We start from the raw sequence: 27,339 nt of genomic DNA, 5'->3' as shown, positions 1-27,339 counted from the left end.
ATTCTGGGAATATGACGCGAAGTTTCTGTGTTTGCGTTTAGATTGCAGGACTGAAGGCGATTGTTCAGTTTGCAGCGTCGCAGAGACTGAAGAGCTCCCAGGGAGTAATCCAGAGGCACTTTGCAGACATGATGGGAGGTATGAACAGAAAACTCACCTTTAAGCACTTTGAAGGGCAGATTACAGAAATGAAAAACAAAAACAATCATATGGGGCTGCAACTATTGATTATTTTTATGCTTAATGGATTAATTGTATAAAAATTGGCAGACTTTTATTTAAATACTTTTTGCCTTATATTAGAAGTGGTACAAATAAACAATACATTTTTTTTTAAATAAAATAATTTGTTTCCTAAAATTCATAACAGTATTCCTTTTGTGCCTTATTTATCATTTGTATTAAACAGATGCATAAATTAAAAACATTACAAAATGTACAAAACTCAACACAGTGCAGGGCTAATCTACCGATCATTTTCTAGATTAACTGATTAATAATTGGATTGCAAAAAGGTCATTTTTACAGAATTGGAAATGGGTTGAAGCTCTAACTGGTAATTGAGGAATTCTGGGTAGAAAACATTTTTCAGACATTTCAATCTAATGCTAAATGTATATATTTTTGTAAAGTTTGTTCTTTCATAAATGGGCTTTTTTGAGATTGTATACTCAAGTTAATGATCAATTGATTACTCTGCAGCTCTATGTTCATATTAAATAACCTAGTAATGCTAGGTGGTGGAGAGTTATTCGCCTAAAAAAATTTGTATCTGTTTAATAATCTGTAAGAATCAAATTAGTTGCAAAAACGTGTTTTAGACTGCACAATAAACTGTTGCGGACACATATTGGGTTTTTGTGCAGCTCATAGGATTGTTAACATATGTCATTTATGAGAAGGAAATGTTTTATTTTAATGTGTTCCCTTAAATATTGTCTAAATAGACCATTTAGTGTTGCTGAGGGCGGAGAGAAACTCATTTCCTTACAGTGTTTATTCAGTGGCTCCTGTAATCAAAGCCGTGGCGTCTCTCCTCAGTGTTGCTGCCGGTTCTGAGCAGGAAGAACACGCCTTCTATTCTGGATGTGGACTTCTTCCATCTCTTGGTAGGCGACCCTTCAACGGAGCAGCTTTCACCCTGTTTTATCTACTTTTAAAATTCACGTGTGTATAATAAGCATTCAGAATTGAGGTTGATTTTAGTTTTGGCCTCCTTTCAGGTGTCTTAAAGGGGAACTATTACACAAAATTCACATTTTGTATTTCCATTTTGGTCTCAACCACTTCTAAAACCACCCGGATGTTTTTGCCAATAAGTTATTGTTTTTTTTGTGTGTTTTTTAAAACGAGTCATTTCAAAAACCACCCAATTGTTAAATCACATTCGCTGTTACCCTTAGCAACCCAGGCTGAGCACGTTTCGTCAACTGGTTTTACTGCGCTGTTACAATGGCTGCTGGAAAAGACAAAGTGATTTGTTGTTAACTTGCCATCCAGAAACCACTTGTTTTTTGGTTGGTTGGTTGTGCAGGGGGCTCTACTTATGCTTTTCAACGATGTGCGGTTGTGTAATTGTTCATCTGTTTGCAGCCGTTTTCACATGAGTGTAAATGTTGAGTTGGCCAGTTGTAGCTTAGCCTATGGTCCTTATGCTAGCTTGTTCATTTAAGCATAATAGTTCCCCTTTAAGTGTTTTAACCTCCTTTGTTTCCGTCAGGTGGGGTTGGTGTTGTCGATTCCTTCTCTGTACCAGGAGGAAGGAATCGACTTGCAGCCGTCTGCCGTTAGCTCCGCCTTCAACAACATGTACATCTTTCACCTGGTCACCATGGCTCACATCCTGCAGGTCCTGCTGACCTCTACAGGTATCAGAACTACACAGACAACTGGTTCAGTTGAAATGTGTCACACAGAAGATTTACTATCGTTTAGCTTTCCTTTTCATTCTGCTCAGTGGGTTCATCCTCGTTCATCGCAGTTCCAGTTGTCTTAAACTTTTGATTTTGTTCTCTTCAGACTGTAAATATGAGCAGGTTTATCAGGTTTCTTGTTGCTATTTTCTGACACGTGCCAGACTTGAATGTTTGCCTGTCTTCCTCATTTTTAAGAGCATTTAAGAGAACTGTCACATCATCCCGAAACCTTTACAGATTGATTTTAAATAAAAGCCACTTTTTGAAAATATTTTCTGTAATTTTCTGTCTTGGAAAAGAAAATAAGCAAAAGAGAAATTAAAATTGGAAAAATTTGAGCTTTTATTTCTAAGCCATGTTGCCCAGCTCTATCTTAGTTTCACTTCTATCCAATATTGATCCCTGACTTCACTTCTATGGATTCCTTCAAGCCAACAGCCAAATTGGAGGGAAACAGATTTGAAAATAACCAGGAAGTTGAACTGGATCTGAAATCTATAATGTTGTTTTTTTTTCCAGATTCTCCAGCTGCAGGCGATGGAGAGGAGACAGAGGAAGCAAGATTAGCAGCAGAGTTATACACAACAGTGTTGCTACACACTGGAAGGTTGTCTTCTTTTATTTAACTTTATTATCTGCAAAAACACAGATAATAGTTTCATTTTTAATGTCAAATCCACGTATTAGGTCTTATTTTTTCTATGCTTGGTGGTAACAGCTGCTACTTTGTTTCAGGCTGGTTCCAGATTCATCTGGTGGCTCCGTGGCTCAAAGGGGTGAAGGCGGGAATTGAACCTTTCTCCTTCGAAGTGCTGCTCTGTTTTTTAACTGCCTTACTGGAGTTCATCCTCCAGAGGAGCTTTTTAGCGCTCCTGGTGAGTCAAACTCCCGGTTTTGGCATCAAATTGAGCTAAAATTTGTGAAACCTTTCAAATTAAGGTCAATGCTTTGTGTTGTAGTTTCCTCTCCAGGTCAGATGGAGGCGCTGTGTAGCTACTTGGCTCTACCTTTCAATGTATTTCAGCTCTTCCAGGACTACAGAGACGCAGTTTCTCCTATGCTTCAAAGGTGAGTGGAAATGCTGCTGCAGCTTGAAGCAGGCGCTAGCTAAATGGAGAGTTTTCTAACTTCATGTTTTATTACCCAGGTGGTGTGGGAGCCCCTCTATCACCAAAGCCCTGCAAGGGAAAACCCAGACCATCAGGTTGGCGTTAACTCATGCTTAAAAAGTCTTAAATTCCTGGATCTAAAATTAAAACCTTAAACGTCTTAAATTAACTAGAAAATATGTAAGTTAGCTATAAATACGTTAAGCACAGGTCTTAAATTTTGTTGTGACAGAACTGTTTAATCTCGGATTTTCTATGCATTTTACTTTTCTCGTGGGAAACAAAGGTTAGAGTCGCATGCAGAGATCTTCATTACGTTCCGTGACTCGAGTCGGTTGAGGGCTACCGCTAACTAGCTGCTAATAAACCCTTGCTAGCTAGCTTTTTTGCATCTATCATTGGTAAGTTTAAATTATCGACAATTGGCTGGACAACGTTCATCTTTGCCACATTTGTTGCTTACCCATGTGATGCACTGCAAAAACACAAAATCTTACAAAGTAGTTTTGGTCTAGTTTTTAGTGCAAGCGTCTTGTTACACTTGAAATAAGACAAAAAATAACTTACGAGTAACTTTTTAGCAAAATAAGGGAGTCACGTGCAGAATCACGTCATTGAGTTCTGACTTACTGCTAACATAACCTTGCTAACTAGCTAGCTAGCTTTTGTTGCGTCAAAGTGAAAATTCATCCACAATTGGCTCGACGACGTTTGTACATTTCTTTGGAGATTATTAATAATGATCTTAAAAAGTCTTAAGTCTGAATTGGTGAAACCTACAGAAGCTTTTCTGTCCTTAAAAAGTCTTAAATTCACATATCTAAAACTAAAGCCTTAAAATCTTTAAATAATAAAAAGTTAATTAGCTGTAAATACGTTAATCATAGGACTTAAATTTTGGTAGGATTACTTAATAATGTAATTTATATATATATACACATTTTATATGACATCTTTATTTCGTTCTGTAACTCGAAGCAGTTCATTGTAATTACTGCTAACTACTTCGAAGTATCTAAGTACATCTGACTAACTTTGTCTTGGAAGGCCTATTTAGTCGTATGGACTATGTACTATTTTCCTCTGAGGACTTTTCTGTCAGACAAAGGTTGAGTTTTACAAAGATCTTCATTGCGTTCTGACTCACTGCTAACGTATCCTGCTAACTAGCGAGCTAGCTATCTTTTTTTGCTTCTGTAAAGGCCGGAGTACAAAATTTATCGTCAGTTGGTTAGACTAAGTTTGTAAGTTTCTGTGGAGAAATTGGTGTTAAATTTAATTCAAAAAGGTCTTAAATGTGAACGACGGGAAAAAACGTCCTGAAATAAATTGGTGATCTTGCTCGTTCCTCAGATATCCGAGGAGAAGGAATCGGTTGATCGATCTTCCAGAGGATTACAGCGCTCTCCTGAACAAAGCCAGCCACTTTCAGTAAGGAACCCCGTCGTCTCCGTTCGCTTCGTCTCGGTCCGACTCCTCTCACCTGCTGGTTCTGGTCCCTCAGGTGTCCGAAGTCCACGGTGGACGAGAGGAAGCACCCGACGCTGTGCCTGGTCTGCGGCGCCATGCTTTGCTCGCAGAGTTCCTGCTGCCTCAGTCAGCTGGACGGGGAGGACGTGGGGGCGTGCACGGCCCACGCTGCCACCTGTGGAGCCGGAGTGGGAATGTTCCTCAGGTCAGTTCATCCCTAAACTCTTATTTATCGCTCGCCGACGCTTGTTGAAGCTCTGGGCTGTAAGTAAATGAGATGTGGCTCGTTACAGAATCAGAGAGTGTGAAATTGTCCTGATGGCCAGTAAGACGCGAGGCAGCACTTACCCCGCTCCGTACCTGGACGACTATGGAGAAACTGACCCTCACCTTGGGTAAGATGGACGTTACCTCCTGCAGATGCATCATTTCTACTTTTAACACTGTTTTGTATGACGCAGTATTAGGACCGTTTGAGAAAATAAATAAAATTATGACAATGAAATCATACTACGAGAATTAAGTTGTACAATAGTCTAAATATGTAAATAATGTAATAATATGAGAATAAACCCATTTTTCGAGAACAGTTGTAAGAAAATTGTTGAAATGGAATGAAGTCACAATATTTCAAAAATAGTCATAGCATTACGAGAAAAAGTCAAAGTAATAAAAAAGAAAGTAGTAATTACAATAGTAATTACAATAAAATCGTACAATAATATGTAAATAATGTAATAATGAGAGTAAACTCATATTAAAAGAATAAAGTAATAATAATATAAGGTTATATTTCTGGAATAAAGTTGTACAAAAATGATTGAAATGGGAGAATGAAGTCATATTTATAATATATTAATAATAATTAATGTTTATAGATCCAGGCATCATCTGTTGAAAACCGTAGAAGTGGTAAATGTTGCTGTTTGATTTGAATTGGTGGGGAAACAGCGCCATCTGGTGGACAAGCATAAAATATCATGATCATTGATCGCTGATGGGTCGAATGAACTGAATGTGAGATAAATCGATCAGAAATATTTTCTGTTGGAGTGTTTTTGTTCTTAGAATTTTTTTTTTCTTTTGTTTAGTCCTTTTTAGACTAAATTCAGGAACTAAGAAGAACAAAAATAATCTTTTTAGTAAATATTCCCTTGTAAATTCAGGCTGTTTTCATGAAAGTCAGCAAAAATATCTTTGAAAAAAAGAAGACATAAAATGTTTCCCCTCGTATCTTTGTTGGATAAGTCTGATGTACCTGCAGAAATAAGTTATATTTTTACTTACATTATTAGTAAACTACAAATAAAATACACAGGGGGTTTTAAATTATACAACAATAAATCAACTTACAATTAATTGTCAATTAATGGTTCATTACATTAAAATTAGTTCCAATCAATTAACTAATCATGTCCATTAGAATAAGGAAAACAAAATAATTTATGAAGTCTGAAAATAAAAATTGTTGGGTTAGTTGAGACTGAAGAGTTTTATCATCCAGTTTTTGGTAGAAAAGAGAAAAACAATAAATCATGCAAATGGAAATTGAGTTTGTTTTAATTTATCATTTAATTGATTATTGTGACAAGTCTAATAATTTCTACAGATGGTAGAAAATAGACAAACAGATCCAGAGTTGGTTGGAGGAATATTTGATGGACGCCATGTTGGCGGCTAAATGTTAGATAAACAGATTTATAGAACAATTATTCATGCAGTGGAAAACAAAATACAGGCTGGAAATCCACAGATATTTTATTTTAATACTTTAAATATTTAAACTCTATACATCCCAGAGTTTGTTGCTTTAATGCAGATTAGGACTGAAACGATTAATTATGATGAATTGAATAAAGGGATCAATTAAAATAATTGTCAACATATTGTCAAAAACCAAACCAAACATTTTAAAATATCCAAAATAAATAAACAAAATACAAATTTAATCATGGAGTCTGTAAACAAAATTGTTCAGTTTTGTCAGAAACCGAGGCAAAACAAACGAATGATGAAATTGAGCTTGTTTTAATTCATCATTTATTGCGACAGGCCTTGTTGCGAGTGGAAATGTTTTGTTTTCCAGGCGGGGCAACCCTCTGCACCTCTGCCCCGAGCGCTACAGGAAGCTGAACCAGCTGTGGCAGCAGCACTGCATCCTGGAGGAGATCGCCCGCAGCCTGGAGGTCGTCAACGTCATGTTCGCCTTCGAGTGGCAGCTGGTCTGAGCGCTTCCCCGACCCGCCGCCGCCGCATCTCCCCGTTCTCACACACACACACACACACACACACACACACACACACACACACACACACACACACACACTCATGCAGGTATTTAAAGCCTTCCTGTCAGAAGAGGCCTGACCCGTTCCGGAGCGGTGATGAAGATGTAACCTAAGTCGCCTTGATTCAGTCTGTTTTGCGGTGCGGATGAGTTTCACTTGGAGTGACGTTTTGGTTTTTTTGTTTCAGATAAACTCAAAACCTTCTTAAAAACATCGTTTTTAGTTCATATATTTGATTTTCTCTGTGTTGAAAACATTTGACGTTGAAGGGTTTAAATATGGTTATAAATCCTATTTAAATCGATTTTCCCCTCCTCTGTGTATAGATAAAATATGGACCTATTTGCTCTCATCTTCACTCCTGTATAGAAAACCTCCTGTGTAACTTACTTTCACATTCTCTCTTAAATAATAATGAAACCTCCCACATGTATTAGTTTAAATCCTTCAGAAACTCTAGAAAAATGTAAGTTTCTTAAAAAAATTTCCATCATGAAATCATTTCATTTAAACCAACAGTAAGCCAAAAAGTAAGCATGGTATAATTACAATATATGGAAGGAACTGTTATGAGACACTTAACCCCGTTTCTCTTTAGTCATGTTAAAGCTCTTTACATGAAAAGTAATAAAGAATGTAAGAAATGTACAATTTATTATATATATATTCTATGTGAATATATATTTTCTGTTTTGTTTGACTGTACCACATGACTTCCTGCTGTTGAAATAAAGAGAGATGCAAGCTGAACTCTTTTTCTTCATACATTCAATACAAGTTAAAAGAAAATCAAAAACTAGCAGCAGCAAAAGCAAATGAGGTGGATAAGCAGAGCTTGATGGTGCCATCCAGGACAAAGGACCTGGAATTTTCTGAGCTTGAAAAGTTTAACAGATGGCTGGAAAATGGCTCAGAAAATGTTAGATTAATCTCAGAAAAGTTCTAGAAAAAAGGTGAACATTTGAAACTCAGAAATGTTTTTCTAGAAATTTCTAAAATTTATCTAAAATGTCTGAGGTTTTTTCTACAAATATTTCAACTTCAGATTAGAAATTTCTGGGGGGGTTCTAGAAATTTTCTGAGATTAATCTCAAAATGTCTGAGTTTTTTAGTGGTAATTTACCTTTTTTAATCTACAGGGGCAATTATCGTGGTGCTGCCCTCCGACCAGCCCTGTAGTGGCCCTGCCTGGCCTGCAGAGGGCGCTGTTTCCCTTCATTGCAGAGTGTTTCTGTTTTTCCTGCGTGTTTTCAGTGGCAGCCTCACTCTCTGTGTCTCTGCTACTTCAGGAGCAACAAATTCTGATCTGGGATGTTGGGAACTCTCTGAATCCGCTGGCTGTGTTTTTCCTCTGCCGGTTCTGGTTCTGTTCCTTCCGCAGGATGGGTTTTATCATAACTTAGCTGTTCCAGACCTGTTGGAGGACTGCTTGCTCGTTTCAACATACCGGTTCGGACATGGAGGACCTGATCCGGCTCTCCGACCAGGACCTGCAGAGGTTCGGTAAGGAGGACCTGATCCGGACGCTGCGGGCTCTGCAGAACCGCAGCACGGACGTGATGCTGGAGCACGGGAAGCTGATGAAGGACGTGAACCGCAGCCTGCAGGTCCACCTCCAGGAGATCCGGAGCTTGAAGGAGGTGAACCAGAAGCTGCAGGAGGACAACCAGGAGCTGCGGGAGCTCTGCTGCTTCCTGGACGACGACCGGCAGAAGGACCGGAAGGTGTCCCGCGAGTGGCAGCGCTTCGGCCGCTACACGGCCGGCGTGCTGTGGCGGGAGCTGGGGCTGTACCAGCAGAAGCTGACCGAGCTGGAGGCCGGGCAGGAGACGCTGCGGGCGGAGAACGCCGAGCTCAAGGAGATCGTCCTCATGCTGGACGAGGAGAGGAGCGGAGCCGGGTCCCGGAGCTCCATCGACAGCCAGTCCAGCCTGAGCGGACCGGTGCCGCCCCGGGACGGAGGCGACGGGAGCAGCGGGGGGAGTCCGGACCACCAGACCGCCTACCTGAAGGGCTGCGGGGGGAAGGCGGGCCCTCTGAGGCGGTCCGTGGACGATCTGTCAGCTCATGGAGGCACCGCTGAGTTCCGATCAGGTGAAAACTATCGATTCAGTTACCGCAGAATCTGGTTCTTTACAGAGTGAAGCATAGCTCTCCACAAAAGTTCGGTGGAAGGAAAAAGTGTGCAAACTAAGTAAAATAAACTAAAAGTGCAGATAATTAACAGAGTTGCTAGTAATTGGTTACATTCACTTGAGGAACGTTTTGGAAAAAAATTACTTCTATGAGTATTTTTACTACGCTGTACTTTTTACTTTAGGGTAATTTTATTACCAAGTATCTGTATTTGTACTTAAGTAAAATTTCTGGATGCACAATCCACGGTGAGTAACTTTACCGAATGAAGAACAAACATGTTTTATCCAAAATTCAGTTTTTGTGTAAATTTAATTTAGATTTATGTTGAAAGAAACTGATTTGGAGAAATGTTTACTTTTCCTTATTTTTTGTAATTATGTTGTTTATATTAATTACATTTTGACTTTATATTTTAGTCCTTATGATGTAATTTTAAGTTTTAATTAGTTACTCAGTACTTTTTACCAAATACTTTTTTACTTTTACTTGAGTAAAATATGTTGAAGTAGTGCTACTCTTACTTTAGTACAATATTTGGGCACTTTACCCACCTTTGGTAACAAAACAAATATAAAAAGATGTTCACGAAACGGACCATGCTCAACATGGCTTTCATTTCTGATTAGAATAATTAGAACAGGATAGAAAATTGTAGAATAGAAACTGTCTTTATTATCCAGCAAAGTGGAAATTCAGCAGATTCAGGCAGAAAGGATCACACAAAAAGTTCTTAAAATTTTTAAAATTATATATAGGAATAATTATAATAGTAATAATAATAATATATTGTATTCTTCTCAGATCATATTCACTTTATGTTGAGTGGAGGTGAAAATAAACCAAGCAAAATAAACTAAAAGTAAAGACAATACTGTATATGTAAACAAAACAGTCTTCCATTTTAAAAATGCTGCTTTACTCAGATCATAAAACCACTCAGCTATAAAAATCTCCATTTACTTCCTGTTAACTCAGTTTTCTTAAATAGATGCTGCAGAAAAATTCACTGAGGTGATTTTTCTTATTTCTATTTGACTTCTTTTCCCTTTACAGCTTTAAAACCCTGAACTTATCCCGGTTTATCGGCCCGTAACGTTTGGGAGTCGCTCTAATCTGGAAAAGGAGAATTCAAAGTTCAGCTCAAGTTGAAGAGAATTTAAATGTTGGTGATAGATACCAGTTTATAACACGCTGCACGCTGGTTAAAAGCACAGTATAGTGTAAATTTCTAGTTAGAACAGTATTAATATCACTGAAAACAGTTATTTAAGTACTAATGATAAGTACAAACGTTCAATTATGGAAATAATGAAATTTATTTTTATTTTTTCATTATCTAGGGTCTTTTTTGCTATGAACCCAAACTAAATATATTAATATGTTTCTAATTTTGGTTTATTTATGGTAAGCCATATTGTTACTATAACAGTCACCAACAGGATTGCATGTCCTTAGAATTGGGCATCTATTGTAAATAAATGAGAATAATATCAAAAACTAGAAACTTTGTTTCAAATTCAAATATTTTAGGAATGTAACTTTTATTTTAGTTGAGGCACATTTTTGTATTAAAAGTAGTTTTTTTTATTGGTCTTTTGTCATATTGTTGTTTTCTTAGTAACCGAGTTTTGGGTTTTTATTATTTTTATTAGTTAAAGGTTTAAAAGTCACATTTTGCACGTTTTAAAATTTCCATTTGGGTTTAAACTGCTTCTAAAAAAACCACCACCAAGCTGTTTTGTGTGTTAATGGTTTTTGGTGTCTAGAAAATGAGCCGTTTAAAAAAACCTCACGATTGTTAAGTCAGAAATTGGAACTGTGTGGTTACCTAGGAACCCCAGCTGAGCCGGGCCGTTCCCTAGCAACCGAAGTGGCGCTCCAGGACGTTTGGTCAGCTGGTTTTACCGTTGTAAAACCTCTGATTTTGTTAAAAAAATGTATTAACATGTTTTGTAAAGCCTGTAAACCTATCCCAACCGGTTCAACGAAGCATAATCGGTCACCTCCAAGAAAGATAATCGAAATGAACAAAAGGTAAACACTCAGTCACTGAAATAAATGAACGTTTCAGTAACTATCCTGAATAAAGACCAGCTAACGAGAGTCCGACTTTAGAGTCAGAGGTATATTTCTGGCCTCACACAAAGATGATTTCTGTCACCGATCTTCCTCTGTCTGGCCCGGTCAGCACAGATGGTCCGGTCGTGATTACTCCAACAGGTCTAACGAGGATTTAGCACCTTAGCTGTGACGGTACGAGACAGAGCACAGATGGAGGATCAGTCGCCGTCGAGATGCAAGTCAGGAGTTTTCTGGCTTGAGTTTGTTTACTGAAGAGCTTAGACTGGAAAACTGATCCTGACCAGAGACTGTGTCTTGTTTGCGTTCCGATTGACCGCCAACAGCACCTGGTTTTACATCCAGTCCTTTCAGAGATTTTATTTAACTGATCACACTAACTATTTTTATCAATTTTCAATGAGTCAGTTTCTCCAGGACTGGTTTCCCCTGAATTATATTTAAATTTATACTTGACATGGCAAGAAAAGGAGTTGGTTACACAATGAAAACATTGTTTGTTGGGCCAGTTTTGACCAGCTTTCTAGGTGCAAACAAATGAGTCACAAATGTTTGACAAAGAGAAACTAACTAGGTTTGCTTGGGGTTAATCAGTGTTTCATCATGTTTGGCAGAGGAAAGAAGAAAAAAATTAGAAACAATTTCATAAAGTTTGGTCTCTTTCACAACAACTGTTTTAAAAATCCTTGAAATCTTGTGTGAGTTTTGGTATAATTACTCATTTCAGGACTTAGAGTTTTAAACTTTGTCATGGTAGAGAGACATCACTGAAGATCTTAAACTCAGCATCTCTGCTTAGAATGAACTTTAATGAAGATTAAAGTTGATGAAAGTGTGTTTTTGTTGCTTTTTGTTTATAATGAAATATTAGATGCTACTAGATCCCTGCATGTCTGACATAAGCCATCCCTTATTCTCTCTGCTGTGTTTTAGCTTTAGGTTAAATCGCCCTCCCACCAGGCTAAAGCCCCGCCCACTTGATATAAACCACACCCATTTATTTCCAGTGTGTTTTAGCTTGAGCGTTAGCTCACTTGATACATGCTACATCCAATCTACTTCTGGTGTGTTTTGGCTATAGCATTAGCACAAAAGCCCAGCCCACTTGATAAAAGTCACGCCTCATCTATTTTGGGTGTTTTAGCTTTAGCGTTAGCTTAAAAACCTCGCCCACTTGATGAAAGCCATACCTCATCTATTTCTGCTGTGTTTTAGCCTTAGCACAAAAGCTCCGCCCACTTGATGGTAGCCAAGCCTCATCTATTTCCAGTGTTTTTTTAGCTTTAGCGTTAGCTCTCTTGATACATGCTACATCCAGTCTACTTCTGGTGTGTTTGGCTCTAGTATTAGCACAAAAGCTCTGCCCACTTAAAACAGGCTACATCCCAACTATTTCTACTGTGTTTTAGCATTAGCACAAAAGCTCCGCCTACTTGATAGAAGCCACGCCCTCTTTCTCTGCTTTTCTTAGCTTTAGCTGCGGTACGCCTCTCACCAGATCAATCCCAAATCCCAGTTTCTGAGCTGTAATGATGCACATTCTGTCACTTTTTCTGATTTCTCAGTCAGAATACGGGTAAATAAATCTGACTTTGCCTCAGAGTTAATTTTTACTCTAATTCTGCAGAATTAAATGTGAAACGACATTCTGAATTATGTATCAGAAAATAAATAAGAGTAGATTCAGAACCTGCACAGTTTTGCCAACCAAGAAGCTCTGTGTTTTATGTAAATATTCCCCAATACTGCCAATTTAGATAATCTCTGAAACACACACACACACACACACACACAAAAAGTAATTTGTGTTGTAAAAAACTGTCAGGTCTTACAGTGATTTGTTGAGGAAAAGCTACTTAGTGATAATTCCCGACATTCCTGAGCGCACAGATCCCCAGAAGCTTTGTGGGAAAAAACCCTGATGTTGAAGTAATAAAGAGGCATTGTTTTATCCAGCATGGCTGGAGAAAATCCACCTGCTGGGATGAGACTGGTGAGGTGGTTAAACGGGCCAAATGAGCAATTAACATCGATGAATATGAGCAGAACAGATAAATCATTGTGCGAGTTTGCATTGTGCACATGCAGCGTTTTGTGTGGGACTTTCAGGGCGTGTTTGTGCTGAGGTCGAGTTTTTCTCTGTTTTCTCTTCTTTGCCTCAGTTTCTTACAGCACCAGCAGGAATGTGACGGATTTTTTTTTTAGAGGCGATTAATCTTCAATAGTTCCAGCAGTCAAATATTTACAGGCTCTGCTGCTGGGGAATATTTCCATTTTATTCTGATAGCGCAGGAGGAGTGAAATAACATGTAAATGTGAAGAATCGTCTGAACTCTGAGTCCAGTTTATTTTAGTTTAGAGAATTTCAATTTGATTCAGTTCAGCTTATTTATTTTCAGTTTAACCTAACTAGTTGAGTTTATTACAATTGAGTTTGGTTTAATTTTATTTGGTTTAGCTGAATTGGTTTCAGTTTGTTTTAGTGCTAATTCATCACAAATATCTCATAACCTGCTGATCTCTCAGTCAAGTTATCTAGAAAAACCCAGTCACAAGACAAGTTCCTTACTTATGCGCTGGATGCTAAACTAGAGATGTCGATTAATAGTTTATTAGATTAAAATTTGTTTAATTCTATTGACTAATAACGTTCATTTAAACCTTCTTTTGCTTTAGCAACTCCCTGTTGTAGTTTGGCCTCCATCAGGCAGAGGGCGATGTTGAGCCATACCATCACAGGAAAGAGAAACGATCCAAACATGCAGTTTTGTTTTGAAATTTAAACAGCTGCGTTGTTGAGAAGAGAAGAGCGAATTCAAGCAAAAACTTACTGATTAGCTACAAAAGCGAGGATGTGATGATGACAGAAAAACGAAGTAAATAAAAATTTGTAACACGAAGCCAATAAGCATGTTTGAACCTACGTTTAATAATGTGAGAAAAGTGCTATTTTCTGCTTATTCAGTCAGTATTTAACACAGCTGAACCCCCAAAATGTAATATAAACATATATAAAATAATGATGTGCTTTAACTCATCAATCGATAACATTGGTCAACAGCCAAAACACTGTCTGGGGTTTTCAGCTGTTTTAGGGTAATTTTGACGTGCTGAATCCAAAAATCTCATTGGTTTTGCTCCATCAGGTAAACTTTCTGAACTATGGAGCATCATGAGCATCAAAATGTGTGACTTGTTCTCACGTCTGAGAATCTGGGATCAATGAGTGATGAGCAGGAGGAGAGATGAACACGTAATGTTCAGTTTACATGCACTTACCCTTATTAGTGTTTATTATTCAATTGACAGAAATACAAGTTTGTAACATTTAATTAATACACTCTGTTAGGAAACTTTTTTTTTTTCTCCTAAAACATTTTCTGGATGAGAAATATTTTGGGAAATGAACTGATTATGTCACAAAAATGTCATCAGTTCAGTCAGAAGATTGGTAAATCAAATTAGAATAAAAAACTGATTGAGAAAAACGGATGTATTTTTTGGATTCAGCGGTGCAAATTAGTCCTAATTCAGTTGAAAAAAAACAGACAACTTCCAAAAAATATTTTTGTAACCCAGTGTAACTTTCATCCTTATTCTAAACTAATACAACCCAGATAGAGTCATTGGTTTCCTTTCCTTCCTTTAAGACAAAAGTTAGAGACGAAGCTGAGAATATAAATTCTTAAAATCACTGCAGATCTATTAATCCTATATCAGTCGTCCTGCTGTAGAAGCAGCTACATCCTGATGGGTGCTCTGAACCAGTGCTTCTTTCTTTCCCAGTGATGTGGTGGTATTTTTCCCAGTTGGCCTCATTCCCAACACATTTGTGCTCCCTGTGCCATCTGTCTCACTGCTTTATGTGGCAGACAATGGAGGGGGGGTGTCGCTCTTCAAAGAGTGGCTGTGCAGAGCTTCCCATAACCTCCCCCCCTTCCCAATCCTCTCTGTCCCATCCACTGTGGGACGGCCGGGGTCAGAGGTCGAGCCTCAGATTTTATGGGGGCCCCACCTCAGCTGACGTCTGTTTTATCAGTTCAGATGCGGAGCGGTGAACTAACAGGACCAGAAACGCACATAAACGGTGGTTAAACTGGGTTTTATGGGGGGGTTGTCTGGTGAGGTCAGGGTGAAGGAGTTCAGCTTGAGAACGGCTAGAGAAATATCTTAAGGTGGAAATCCTGCAAACTCAGTGGCGTTCCTGGAAAGAGTTCCAGTAAAACAACCTTTTAATTTGTAGTAAGAGATAACTGAGTCGTCTGCAAACACAAACATCCGAGGGATTTCCAAATCGCGTCAAGTTGATTTGAATAGAAACGTTGCATGTTGTTTACATCCGTAAATTTCACACATTCTCACGCTGAAGGCCAGAAAGACTTTTCTTTTACCTGCCATCTGTAGCTGTGCTGCCAAAGAAGAATAATTCTGTCAGCAAAATGAAACCTGAATATGTAGATATTATTAATTTAATGCAGCAAATAACAGAAAAAATAACACAGAGAAACAACTCAAAACCAACTCAAAAACAAAAACAACTCAAAACCAACTCAAAACCACTCGTACACTTACTGTACATACAGACCCATTACCATAGCAACTGACTGACAACAGCTCCACTACTGTATCAGGATTCAATGCAAAAAAAAACAACCCAAAACATGCAAACATTTCTCACACAAAGAACAAAACATTCAGTATGATACAGGTTTATGGTTTCAGGGTTGATGTTTAGTTTGTGATTATCAATAAGTGATCGTCTGAACACAGCGGTGATTTATTTTATTAGCTCATTTAAACACCAGCTCTACAGAGTTGGTATGTTGGGTGTTTTTTTTCCCAACTGAACCAAAACATCTCAAATTCTGCAGCACATCTGCATGTTACGGTTGTCATAGTCAAGCTAGCATAACTGACCTACTTCCCTCTTCCTTGCTATATTTTCTTTGACCTTGTTATATAGATGTCATGTTAACAATTATTAGCAAAGCACTGAGTCCCATTTTCTTTTATAGCCTATATCATGCGTACATTTAAAATTTAACGTGTTATGTTGACAACCTTTGCGACTGACTGGCTACCTGTCCAGGGTGTACCCTGCCTCTCACCCGAAACGTTCGCTGGAGATCGGCACCAGCACCCCTCCTGACCGCTCTAAGGACAAGGGTGTATAGAAAATGGATGGATGGATGTTGACAACTTGACAGCTAAAACTAATGCTAGTTGTTGTTAGCGAACAGGTTTTTCCCCTCCAGTAGGGAGATGGAGGGCAGGATCTTGTGCGCATGACGTCACATTGCAACAAGGCAGTTCTAAGTACTTCACACCATAAACTTATGAAAAGGTATTAGCCCATTATGAAACAAGCAAGAAGTATTACATTTAAAAAACAAACAAACATCCTATATGTTGTGTGACGATTGTCTGTCTCCCATTTTTGTCATCGCTTTTGAGCCAGGCATGACAAATGGGGGCTCGTCCGGGATTTGAACCCACGACCTCTCGTGGGTCTTTGCAGTCCACACTGCAGAGGCACAAAATCACTCCAAATATTTCTAGTGCATCTTGGTGCACTTGCAATAAGACAAAAATAACTTGCAAGTCACTTTGTAGCAAGATAAAGGAGCTTGTTTTAAGTAAATAATTCGCAAATATTGAAAAACAGTACCAGTTCTACTTGCAGATATTTTTTTTACTTATAACATTTATTATAAAATAAGTGATAAACAGTGCAGTAGAATCTGCAGGTTGATCAGCTCCAATATGAAACTTTTCTGATGCTTCTGTGTGTTTCACATAGAAATATCTGTGATATTGTTTTGCGGTGATCGTGAGTTTAGAAAAAACAGGTTTGACTATTTTTTCCAACCCAATTGTTTACGTTTAAGAGAAGAAGCAGTTCCAAAGGAACATTATTCACGTTTAAGATATTCTCTAACAAGCATTGACAGATTTCTAAATAAACCGTTTCTCCTTTTAATTGATCTCCGATTGGTTTTGACAATCTCAAGAACTAAATCTGTTGAATTTCATCTCATGTAGTTCTTCTGCAACAATCTTTATATATGCAAAATGTAAAGTTCCTATTGGCCCGTATCTGTACCTCGATAGATGCATTGTTCGAAGTAAGCTGGTGCCAGTTTAACCAGTTTAAACATGTTTGCAGGCTCTGGCGCTACTCCACTTTTTCAGCTTTTAAATTCCAGCTAATCCTTCCTTTACACCAATAATCTTTTTCCACTGAATATTGCTCTTATCTTCAAGCACTGTTGAGTTTTATGTTTTTTTAATCGCATGATTTTCTTTAGAAAGAGACCTCATGACTTGTCTGAAACTCAGACTCTCACAGGGACTTCATTCTTTTGCTGCATGGTTTTTTTTTATCTACTAGAAAGTTGGTTGTAAAACAATGTACAGTTCATGAGACAAGATGATGCACAATAAACGGTTCCCAAGACTTTAAAGAAAACTTGAAATTCCCAGTTTGTGTTTATGAAGTTGAGTAAAGAGTGAAAATAACAAATCAATAGTTCAGTCCAGGTTTGACTTTAAGCACTCTTACAGCATCTATCTTTTTCTTGCAAAAAAGTAAGCATTCTAATATTAGTAAGTATATTTTTAAACACAAATGCTTAGAAAAAACTTTGTTCAGTGAAGAATAATGTTGTCCAGCTTTGGTAAGTTTAAGTATGTTAGATTTTGTTGTAGAAATGTTGAAATAGCATCTTTGTTATTTAAAACTGGCCCTTTATGTCAGCTACAAATCAGATGCCAACTTCAGAATTATGCCCAGAGACTAAAACGAAACAATGAAATTATTATTTTATTGTGTTTTCACCAATATAATACAACTTTCACATAACATAAATTGCATTTTAAGACTATAATTTTGTAACTAATTTAGTTTAGGTCTGACAAATATAAATATGTTAGATTTTGAGCCAAAATGGGAGATTCCAACTACTGATCTGCTTAGCCAACACAATTTAAAAGTGATCAGAGAAAGTTTAATGCTACTTTAACCAGAGGAAGACACACTGACTGAACCGGATAGTTGCTTTAGACCAATTTACTCTACAGTGGAGCACACAAACCTGTTGCACTGAAACTCTGCAAAACAAACAAACAAAATTGGTGCAAGTCTAATTAAAACTGCAGAAATACTGCACATTGAAATGTTTGCTTTAAGATCGTGAACAAACCAAAGTACTAGGTTTTGGTCATGTGCACAAAATCAACTGCTTTGTAACCAACAACAGTAAAATACAGGATATGTGTACATTTAAAAAGTACTTGTGTTGTGGAAACTAGTTATACTACTTATAAAGTACGCTGTGGATTTCCGTGACTAAGTTTTTGTGCTTTAAATATGTTGCTCTGACTTCAATTAGTCTCCAACTTAATATGTTTTTCAAACCTATTGGAAACATTAACATGTTTTCCTTCCTAATGGAGAAAGAGAATCTACAATAAGTTGGATACTTTATCCAAGACTTGATGTATAAAACCTGTAAGGACTCATCCGAAAACACCCAGAGATTTAACTAAACCTGAGTAAAAATGGTCTCTCATTGGTATTTCAATGTCCGCCATGTTACAGTGTCTTCATGTGGAGACTCACTGGCACTCAGACAGGAAGGTTAACTGGATCTGTGCTGACCGTCTGTAATTAAAGGATGTCCTCTGTTTTATTTTGTCAGCACAGTCTGCTCTTGTGTTTGTGTGTGAGGTCAGCAGTTTATCTGCAGCGGTGACTTTCACTACTTCTTCCAGGACGTCACTTTTCTGGACACAAATCAACAACCTGAAGATAATGCAACCCAACAAACAGCCATGTCCGCTCGTTGGACCTGAATTGGTTCTGCTTGTGGGAGTTAATTTAAACCTTACCAGAGGAACGCTGTGAGCGTTTTGTTGCAGCGCTCAACGCTCCTGTCATTGCCAGATGAAAATAGATTTATGGAAGTCTGTAAACACAGCAAGAATTTCAAACTGTGGCATCAAGTTACGCAGAGTGGGTGTGGAGCCATGTTGTGTTTTCCCCCAATAAATCTGCCACATGTTTTTATTCAGAACAGCTTAAAGTTATTTCTTTATAAAGTTGGTCAGGACAGGCTGTGATTAAAACTAAGGTTGACGTTTTCAATTCTTTGTAAAGTTGCACCAAAAATAATGTACAGATGGGAAAAAGAAACATTTCGATATAAGAAGACGAATGCTTCCGGAGCTAAAAAGAAACATTTTTTCCTGCTACAACTGCAAATTGTAATTAGTCTTGTGTGCAAGACCAACACAAAGTAAATCTGTTTTTATTTTAATAAAAATCTGAAAAGTGCCGCAAACTCCTTAAAGACAGTTATTCTTTAGGGCAGAGGTGTTTTAACTCATTTTCATTTTGGGCCAAATTGAGGTCATTAATGCTCTTAAAGGGCCAGAGTGCATGTATTTTTTATTCTCTTTTCACAATTATGCCCTACTTTGTGTTGATATGTCACCTAAAATGTGGTTGTAGCTTGACAAAGTGTGAATCGGGGTATAAATAATTTGGATGATTGAATAAAAGCCCCTTGTTCCCAGTCAGGAAACTCTGAGGCGACCATTAGATCCTTAATGGTCCCTGAAGATCCTGGAAATGTTGTCATTTTTAATCTCTTGGCTCAGTGTAATGGGGTCTTTAGGAGTAAATATAAACATGTCTTTAAATCAGAAATCCTGTAAATAATGTCGATGTTCTCTATGGTTTTACAAGAAGTATTACACAATAGGTTTCTTCTCTAAATATATGTTTTTATCAAAACAAACTGTGTTTGAAAATATCCTACAATGTACTGTGTATTACATGTAATAATTTCAAGTTCTTTTTATCAGTATTTTCAGTCAAATTAGGTGAGTAATCAGCCACATTTTTAATTTATTGACTTAATCTTTCAGGTCAGACCTGCAGAAACTCATCCTGGAATATCTTAAGTTGTAATTACGTTTGACAGGAAAGTATCTGTGTGAGGTATATCAGCTAACAACGCGCCAGCCACCTGTAGAGCTGCGCCCTGCAGCAACAGCATCAAACATGGTGGCCAAACGAAATCAACATCTGCTTGGGTTCTGCTGTTCACTGAAATAAAAACAAAAACCTGTTCAAATTTACCACAGCTGCGGCTTTTATTGCAGGTGAAAGTTCATGACAGAACAGGTTTCATTCCCTCGTTTGCTGCCAAGCTGTCAGTGGACCTTTTGTGCCAGAAATTCCTCCCCGTTAACGGAAACGTGCTTTGAAATCAGCACGTGCGTTCGAACGCTGGGGTTGGGTCTCGCTAAATACTGGGATTTCGCCACCGGATTAGTCGGCTTAACTGGAATCTCTTTTGAAAAAAAAAAAAAAAAAATCAAGAATGTGGTTCTCAGCTGTAGGTGCAGATTAATTTGCGTGGGTTCTAGGAGAAGAACCTCAAAAAGATCAGATTTTTGAGCTTAAAACTCAGATTTACTTGTTTTTCCCCCCGATTTTTTAAAACTGAGATTGCTTATTGCTTGTATAGTAATTTTCTCAAGAACAAGGATGATTTGTTAAAATTAGAATGTTGTTTCTTTAGGAATTTACACCAAACTGTCACTGAAACATTAATTAATGTAGTATTTATGTATTTTTCTTGCAGATATATCAGAGTGCTACATCAGAGAGCTAGAGAACAAGGTGAGGATCCTGGAGGATGAAAAGAAACTGCTGACAATGCAGGTAACTTACACTTTTATTCTTGTCTTCACTTTATTTGACATTTATTTGCTGTAGGCCCCTTACACAAGTTTTTAATTACAGCGTTTTGTGTCAGTGGCTCTGAGTTGCAACAACATGTCAGGACTTGTGTTGTCTTTGCAGACACGACTCATAATATCAGCATCAGTTACTTTTTAAATAATGCAGCACTTTTTATTGATGTACAATAATGCTAGTATGGTTTATAAAAGGCCACTTTATATTATTTACGGTGTATTTGAGTTTTATTACAAGAATTTCAACACATGGAGAAATTACTTCCATCTCTACTGCAAAAACTAACATTCTTACCAAGTATTGTTAGTACCAATATCTGTAAAAATGAGACAAAACTAACTTGCAAGTAACTTTTCACCAAGATATAGGAGTTATTTTAAGTCAATAATTCCTTTCCATTGATGAAATAGTCCTAGTTCCACTATAACATGAACATAAAGTGTTGTTTTGCTTGGGATTCTTCTCCTTTATTTTTAATAGAAACATGATTGTGTTTAAAACGTTTATTTTTTGCTGCTCTCAGTTTTGGTCTGGGACTGAGCAACACCTCAGGCTTTGGTCTGATTTGTATTGGAGAACGCCATGACCTATTGATGAGCTCAATCAGAGCAGCTGACTCTTGCCAGTAAATGCAAACACTGCAGCTCTCCTGTTACATTCGGTTTCACCAGCCTCCTTTTCTTTATATAGTTCGATTTCTTTTACCTGTAAATCCTGAAACATATGAATAAAAACCATGAAATATAACATAGGTTTTGGTTAAAGCTGTAGTGTTTTTTTACACGTTTGTTTAAATCGTTACTATGTCGTGACAGAATTGACCCTTTGCAACTATGTCACTTAATTAAGCAACATGACGAACAATAGTATTGAATGGAGTGACTGCGATTGTTTACCCAAGTTTTTCTTTTTGCCAGTATAGCCATAGCTAGCACACCTAGTTTGGCCTCGTAAACGGCGATATTTATAAAAGTTGGAAATAGTTAGTTTAGAAACCGATCCATACATTCTCCCTCCTGACCTGTTTGTCGCAGATCATATCTGCCTGAATTTACACCACATGATTCATACCACCATGTCATAAAAGGCGTTACTACGGAAGAGTGTTTGTGAACCTGAACTGAAAGCCTGTCCCAAATTTATTTGGTAGATTTGAGTTTAACGACTAGATTTTCCATAAACAATTTAAACAATTCAGATTTGGAAATTGTTGGAATTCTGAGAAAAAGGTTGGAATTCTGAAAAAAAAGTCGGAATTCTGAGAAAAAGGTTGGAATTCTGAAAAAAAGTCGGAATTCTGAAAAAAAAGTCGGAATTCTGAGAAAAAGGTTGGAATTCTGAAAAAAAAGTCGGAATTCTGAGAAAAAGGTTGGAATTCTGAAAAAAAAGTCGGAATTCTGAGAAAAAGGTTGGAATTCTGAAAAAAAGTCGGAATTCTGAGAAAAAGGTTGGAATTCTGAAAAAAAAGTCAGAATTCTGAGAAAAAGGTTGGAATTCTGAAAAAAAGTCGGAATTCTGAGAAAAAGGTTGGAATTCTGAAAAAAAGTCAGAATTCTGAGAAAAAGGTTGGAATTCTGAAAAAAAGTCGGAATTCTGAGAAAAAGGTTGGAATTCTGAAAAAAAAGTCGGAATTCTGAGAAAAAGGTTGGAATTCTGAAAAAAAAGTCGGAATTCTGAGAAAAAGGTTGGAATTCTGAAAAAAAAGTCGGAACTCTGGGACACGTCTTAATTCTGCGAAAAAAGTTGGAATTCTGCGAAAAAGTCGAAATTCTAAGGATAAACATCAGAATTCTGAAAGAAACGTCGGAATTCTCAAAAAACGTCAGCAATCGGAGAAAAACTTCTGAATTCAGAGAATTCCATCAGAATTTGTAGGAAAGAAGTCATAATGTTTTAATGCTAAGAAGAAAATTGTAATTCTGAAAAAAGTCAGAATTTTGACAGATTTTTTATCTTCGTTCTCATCAGAACCATCCTCGGACTCCCAGTGGAGAACTGTCCCCTACGGGGTTCTACCTGCCTCTGGCACAGAAACCCGAGGCTGTAGTCCATGCCATGAAGGTAAACTCTGAACACTGTGTGGTAAGAAATATTTTGATTATTCTGTAATTGAGTCTAAGTGTGTGTAGGTGCTGGAGGTCCATGACAAGCTGGACAGTCAGAACTCGAGGGAATTCGATGAAGACCTCAACGATAAGGAGAAAGCCATCGTCAGAGAGATGTGCAACGTAAGTTTCATTCTTGTTTCAGTGTTTCTCCTGAATACTTCCAGAGTTGGGTTCTGAGTTATTTTGGCAACTTTTTAAATAATATATTTTTAGGAGTATTTTTACTAATATCAGGAGTAATTTTATTTTGAAGTATCATTACTCTTGAGTAAAACGTCTGAATGAAGCTTGTTTAAACCAGACAGACATTCACCTGCAGTTTTGATATAATTTCATGTTTTATATTGAAAAAAAATACTTTTTTTTCCTTTTGCATAATTTTGTAATAACATGTTACTTATATTAATAATTTTCATTTTGATCCTTAAAATACCAAAATTTCAACATAATTTTACATTTAATACATAAAAATATAATTTTTATGTATTATATGGTTGTTGTTTTGATCAGTTAATATTCAAGTAGACTTTTTACCAAACACTTTTTTACTCTTATTTGAATATCTTCTTGTACGGGTACTTAAAAAAAAAAAGAAAAATTATATATACTGTATATATATATATTCATTTAGTAGGGACAATTCACATTAATCAACAATTGTGTAAATGTTACTTGTGACAAAGTAAAAATATGTAAAAATATGTTTAAGTAACCTCTGAGTGCATCTCAGAACATGAACCCAAATCTAGAAAAATAATTAACTCTTGAAGTAATGAAAAGCTTAAAATGTTTGATCACTAATCTTTGGAAATATTTTGATGATTTATATCATTTTTAAGGGCCTGCCTCAGTGTGATTGGTTAATATTTGCTGAGAGCTGCATTTCTTGCCTTGCAGGTGGTTTGGAGAAAGCTGGGCGACACTGCTGGTTCAAAGCTCTCTGTTCGACAGCAGCTACTAGGAAACCAGCTCCAAGGTCCGGTCCAGTAGGAGAACCCACCATCAAACCCTCAGCATGATCCTCAAACGGAAGCAGTAGAGAAAAATGGGCACACCTTTTACTACACAAATGCACAAAGTTTCAATAGTCCTGGACAGGATGCTGAAACGGCTCACTGATCCCACCATGTGGATTTACGGTGTAAATACAGTTTTAAATCAGCAAATTTTCGGTTTTATGTAGCAGATCCATCCACTGTCTTCCACTTTCCTGATATCTTAGAGATAACCGGTCCAAGGCGTCCTTCTCCCCACCGACTCCAGATCACTTGGGGAGATCGACTCCAGATCACTTGGGGAGATCGACTCCAGATCACTTGGGGATCCCTTCATTGAGTTCTGGGCGCGAGTTCGTGTCTCCCTTCATCTCTAACGACGACATTCTGCTCTACAACTCTGACTTTCCCCCATAAACTCAGAGGGAAACTCTGAAGGAGCCGATTTCAGTCTAGCTTGGTAAAAAAAAAAAAAAAAAAAAAAAACAGCGCTTTGCTTCCTACAAAGGGCCTGAGCCATCAGCGGCTATTTAGAAACGATTGCTAATCGCTAACGGTCGGCCGTGACGTATGTAAAGCGCCGGTATCGGCCCTATGAATTTATCGGGAGTTGCTCGCGTTGTAAACAACCGTCCTCCACTGCGAAGAGAAAAGCATCGAGCTGAACGAGATGGCTGTGAATGTTAGTTTAATATTTGGAACCGTGGCCAACACGGACTGAACGGCTCCGTTCACTCCCTCCGCTAAAACTACAGACTACAACAGCGCAGAAAATCGACGTCATCGTTCTCAACTTCTTCTGTTTGCTGATTGGCCGGTTGTAACGCTAAATTCTAAACCCGAAGCTTCATGTTTCAGCTTCACCAGGACAGACTGGAGAATTGTATTCATGAAGAGACAAAGCTGTGATTTATCTGCCTGTTTTCTGCGCCATCCTGCAATCATGCAGAACCAAAGCATTCCCTGGGTTTCCACAGTCCAGAGTGATGTCGGCTAGTCCGGCGCCGCCATTTTGTTTGACAGTTTCTACTTGCTTGGGCTTTGACAACCAAATATTAGGGCCAGACTAAGATTTTTTTTATTCTTAATTACGAGAATTAAGTCACAATTTTAGGAAAATTAAGTAGTAATTAATTTTTTTTAAAATAAAAATACCTAACCCAAACTTTTTTTTCTAATAAAAGTTTTTTTGTTTTAAAAACTTCCCTGCTAATATCATGACTGTATATTCTCATAATTAAACAAAGATTCTGGTAGCCTGGCCTTAATACTCACAGAAGGGAGGAAAAAACCCCACTTTTTTGTCATTTATAATTTCCTTTCTTTTTCTTTTTCTTTTTATAAAAGAAAGCAAGGGAAAAAATCAAATTGGAAATTGGATCTGGTAAAAAATTGGAGATTAATTTTCATACCATATCACCCAGCCTTACACAGAAACAACACACTCTCTGGCCACTTTATTAGGTACAACTTTTCAGTTGCATGCAGAGGAGAATGGACAGAGAGTGTTGAGATAGAAAGGCAATATTAGGTTGAATAATTGCTTATTACTTCAGTGAATATACCCAGAAGGAGATTTCCACCTTTAAGTCTCAACAGAATCACATCTTTAGCAAACATGAGGAACTGTACCAGCCATGCTGCAGTTTTTCCTTCCATCTTGGCACAATGTTTGACATCTTCCTGTTATTTGCTGCTGCATGTTGTGTTTTTTTTAACAGAGCTGGCTAATGCATATCCTCTAAAAAGCAAGGACCTTTAATTCATCTACATCTGAGGACTATAAAAGCATGTTTTTGCTTCAAAGTGATTTTTTAAAGAAAGAATCTCTTCTTAGAAATTTCAGTTACCTACAGCTGAAATAAAATTGCTGTTTATTGCTTGTTTGTGCAGAACTGAAATTAGAAGATGATGTTAAAAACTCAACAAAATCAGTGCAAACACTTCCTAATAATCCAATTCTTTACACTTATTTGTTCTCCAAACTCCTGAACAACCTCAGATATAAATGCCTTACTTTGAGGCTGAGCTGAGTGAGCTAGCGCCTCATTTAAAGGAGAAAACAGAGGATCAGTTTTCCCAAAAGTTTGTTGTTAATTTGATCCCACTGGTGATTAAGTGTATGTACTATGTGCTGCCTTTCTGTCAGGAGTAGATATGCTGCCTTAATGTAGATTTTACAGCATATATTTCTGTTAAATAAATTGAGTTTAGCTGGATTTTGAACCTGCCCGCAGTGATTCGGAGTTTTCTGTTTAAAAATACACACAATGCTTGAAATTAGGCTTAATGGTCTGAAATAAGCGCTTTTATTTGTAAGTTAAAACCCAGACGAGCACATTTTATTGTACGGATTGGTGGAAAAGAAAAACATTAGAAACAGCTGGTTTTTGAATGTGTGTATGTAGCTGCAGATGTATTTTAGCAAACCTGTTATTCATGAGAATAGCTTAAGAAAATTAAAATACTTTTAGATGAATATTAAAGGTTTTTTTTTTGTAAATGTGTGCTGCTTTATTGCTTGTTTAAATTGCCATGTGTGCAGAAATATTTAATTCAGTTTATTTATTCAATTTATATTCCTATTTCCTTACACATGACGCTATTTTTTCTTTTGCTGCTAAAAATCTAAAACTAAAAAATATCTAAATAATTTCACAGAATCCAAAGTTACAAAAAAATTAATAATATAAGCAGGTAACAAAACAAATTGATGATCACAGGAACAAAAAATTCTAAATGATGTTGAAATTAAATAAGTTCTAGTATTGACATTAAATTAAACTAAAGCAGTAGTTTAATGCATGGATTAAAAATCTCTTTATTGCTTTGGCATCATTCCCAGAGAGAATTAAAACAATAAACTATGTACTTTTAATTAAAGAAAAAAAAATAAATCTGCTCTTAATGGACCTTTTCTGTATGTTTTAAGACTCAGACATACTAACTTTGTTTGTGAGAGGCCATTTAAATTGTGGCACATCTGAGCTTCCATATCCACAGGTAGAACGACATTATTTCATATATCCCTGAGTTCATATTTACTGTTTACAGTTCAGCCTGTTTGCCTCATGTGAAAATAATAACAGGTGAATTTGTGATGATCTCACTGTATTTATTGCACAACACCACTTTACAGACTGCGGGAATGTAAATACAGTTTACTGTAGAGAAGTTCTCACCACAATTATTTACTTTTGGAACTAAATGAGTAAGTAATTACTGAAACTACACCTGATACTTCTGCTACTACAACATGTGATTGTTGGGTTCAGTTTACTTGTTTTTCACCACTTTGACATGTGAATGAACAGTCATGATGGATGTTTGGATCACACTTAAGGTCAAGGATGAGGACACTATCTATCTCACTCATCTTATCACCGGGAAGCTGCAAAAACGATAAAGATTTACGACGCTCAGGATCAGATATGAGTCTGTGAAAGTGTTTTTCACTCCAAAAGTA

At 37.2% G+C, this 27,339-nt stretch overlaps 3 protein-coding genes across 3 annotated transcripts; all 3 read left to right on the top strand.

Moving 5' to 3' along the window:
* Positions 1 to 30: 30 nt before the first annotated feature.
* On the top strand, positions 31 to 2,709 carry LOC111607929 (E3 ubiquitin-protein ligase UBR1-like). Its single transcript, XM_023330106.1, has 5 exons — positions 31 to 138; positions 1,042 to 1,109; positions 1,721 to 1,868; positions 2,436 to 2,523; positions 2,652 to 2,709. The coding sequence occupies exons 1-5, from the start codon at positions 129 to 131 to the stop codon at positions 2,707 to 2,709; spliced, it is 372 nt and encodes a 123-aa protein (XP_023185874.1). The 5' UTR covers positions 31 to 128.
* A 13-nt stretch (positions 2,710 to 2,722) lies between these two features.
* Positions 2,723 to 7,533, top strand: LOC111607931 (E3 ubiquitin-protein ligase UBR1-like). The gene is made up of 7 exons (XM_023330108.1): positions 2,723 to 2,791; positions 2,876 to 2,984; positions 3,064 to 3,120; positions 4,379 to 4,456; positions 4,530 to 4,700; positions 4,789 to 4,890; positions 6,582 to 7,533. The coding sequence occupies exons 2-7, from the start codon at positions 2,893 to 2,895 to the stop codon at positions 6,721 to 6,723; spliced, it is 642 nt and encodes a 213-aa protein (XP_023185876.1). The 5' UTR covers positions 2,723 to 2,791; positions 2,876 to 2,892; the 3' UTR covers positions 6,724 to 7,533.
* A 101-nt stretch (positions 7,534 to 7,634) lies between these two features.
* On the top strand, positions 7,635 to 26,379 carry LOC111607930 (coiled-coil domain-containing protein 85C-A-like). Its single transcript, XM_023330107.1, has 5 exons — positions 7,635 to 8,877; positions 20,655 to 20,734; positions 22,739 to 22,831; positions 22,900 to 22,998; positions 23,776 to 26,379. Exons 1-5 carry the CDS (start codon positions 8,241 to 8,243, stop codon positions 23,866 to 23,868), a joined length of 1,002 nt encoding a protein of 333 aa, XP_023185875.1. The 5' UTR covers positions 7,635 to 8,240; the 3' UTR covers positions 23,869 to 26,379.
* Positions 26,380 to 27,339: the final 960 nt, after the last annotated feature.

Source organism: Xiphophorus maculatus, unplaced genomic scaffold (genome assembly GCF_002775205.1).
Source record: "Xiphophorus maculatus strain JP 163 A unplaced genomic scaffold, X_maculatus-5.0-male Unplaced_Scaffold_BN000193F, whole genome shotgun sequence".
Classification (NCBI taxonomy): domain Eukaryota; kingdom Metazoa; phylum Chordata; class Actinopteri; order Cyprinodontiformes; family Poeciliidae; genus Xiphophorus; species Xiphophorus maculatus.
The sequence above is the reverse complement of the archived record's forward strand: the minus strand, read 5'-3'. Positions and strand labels throughout refer to the sequence as shown.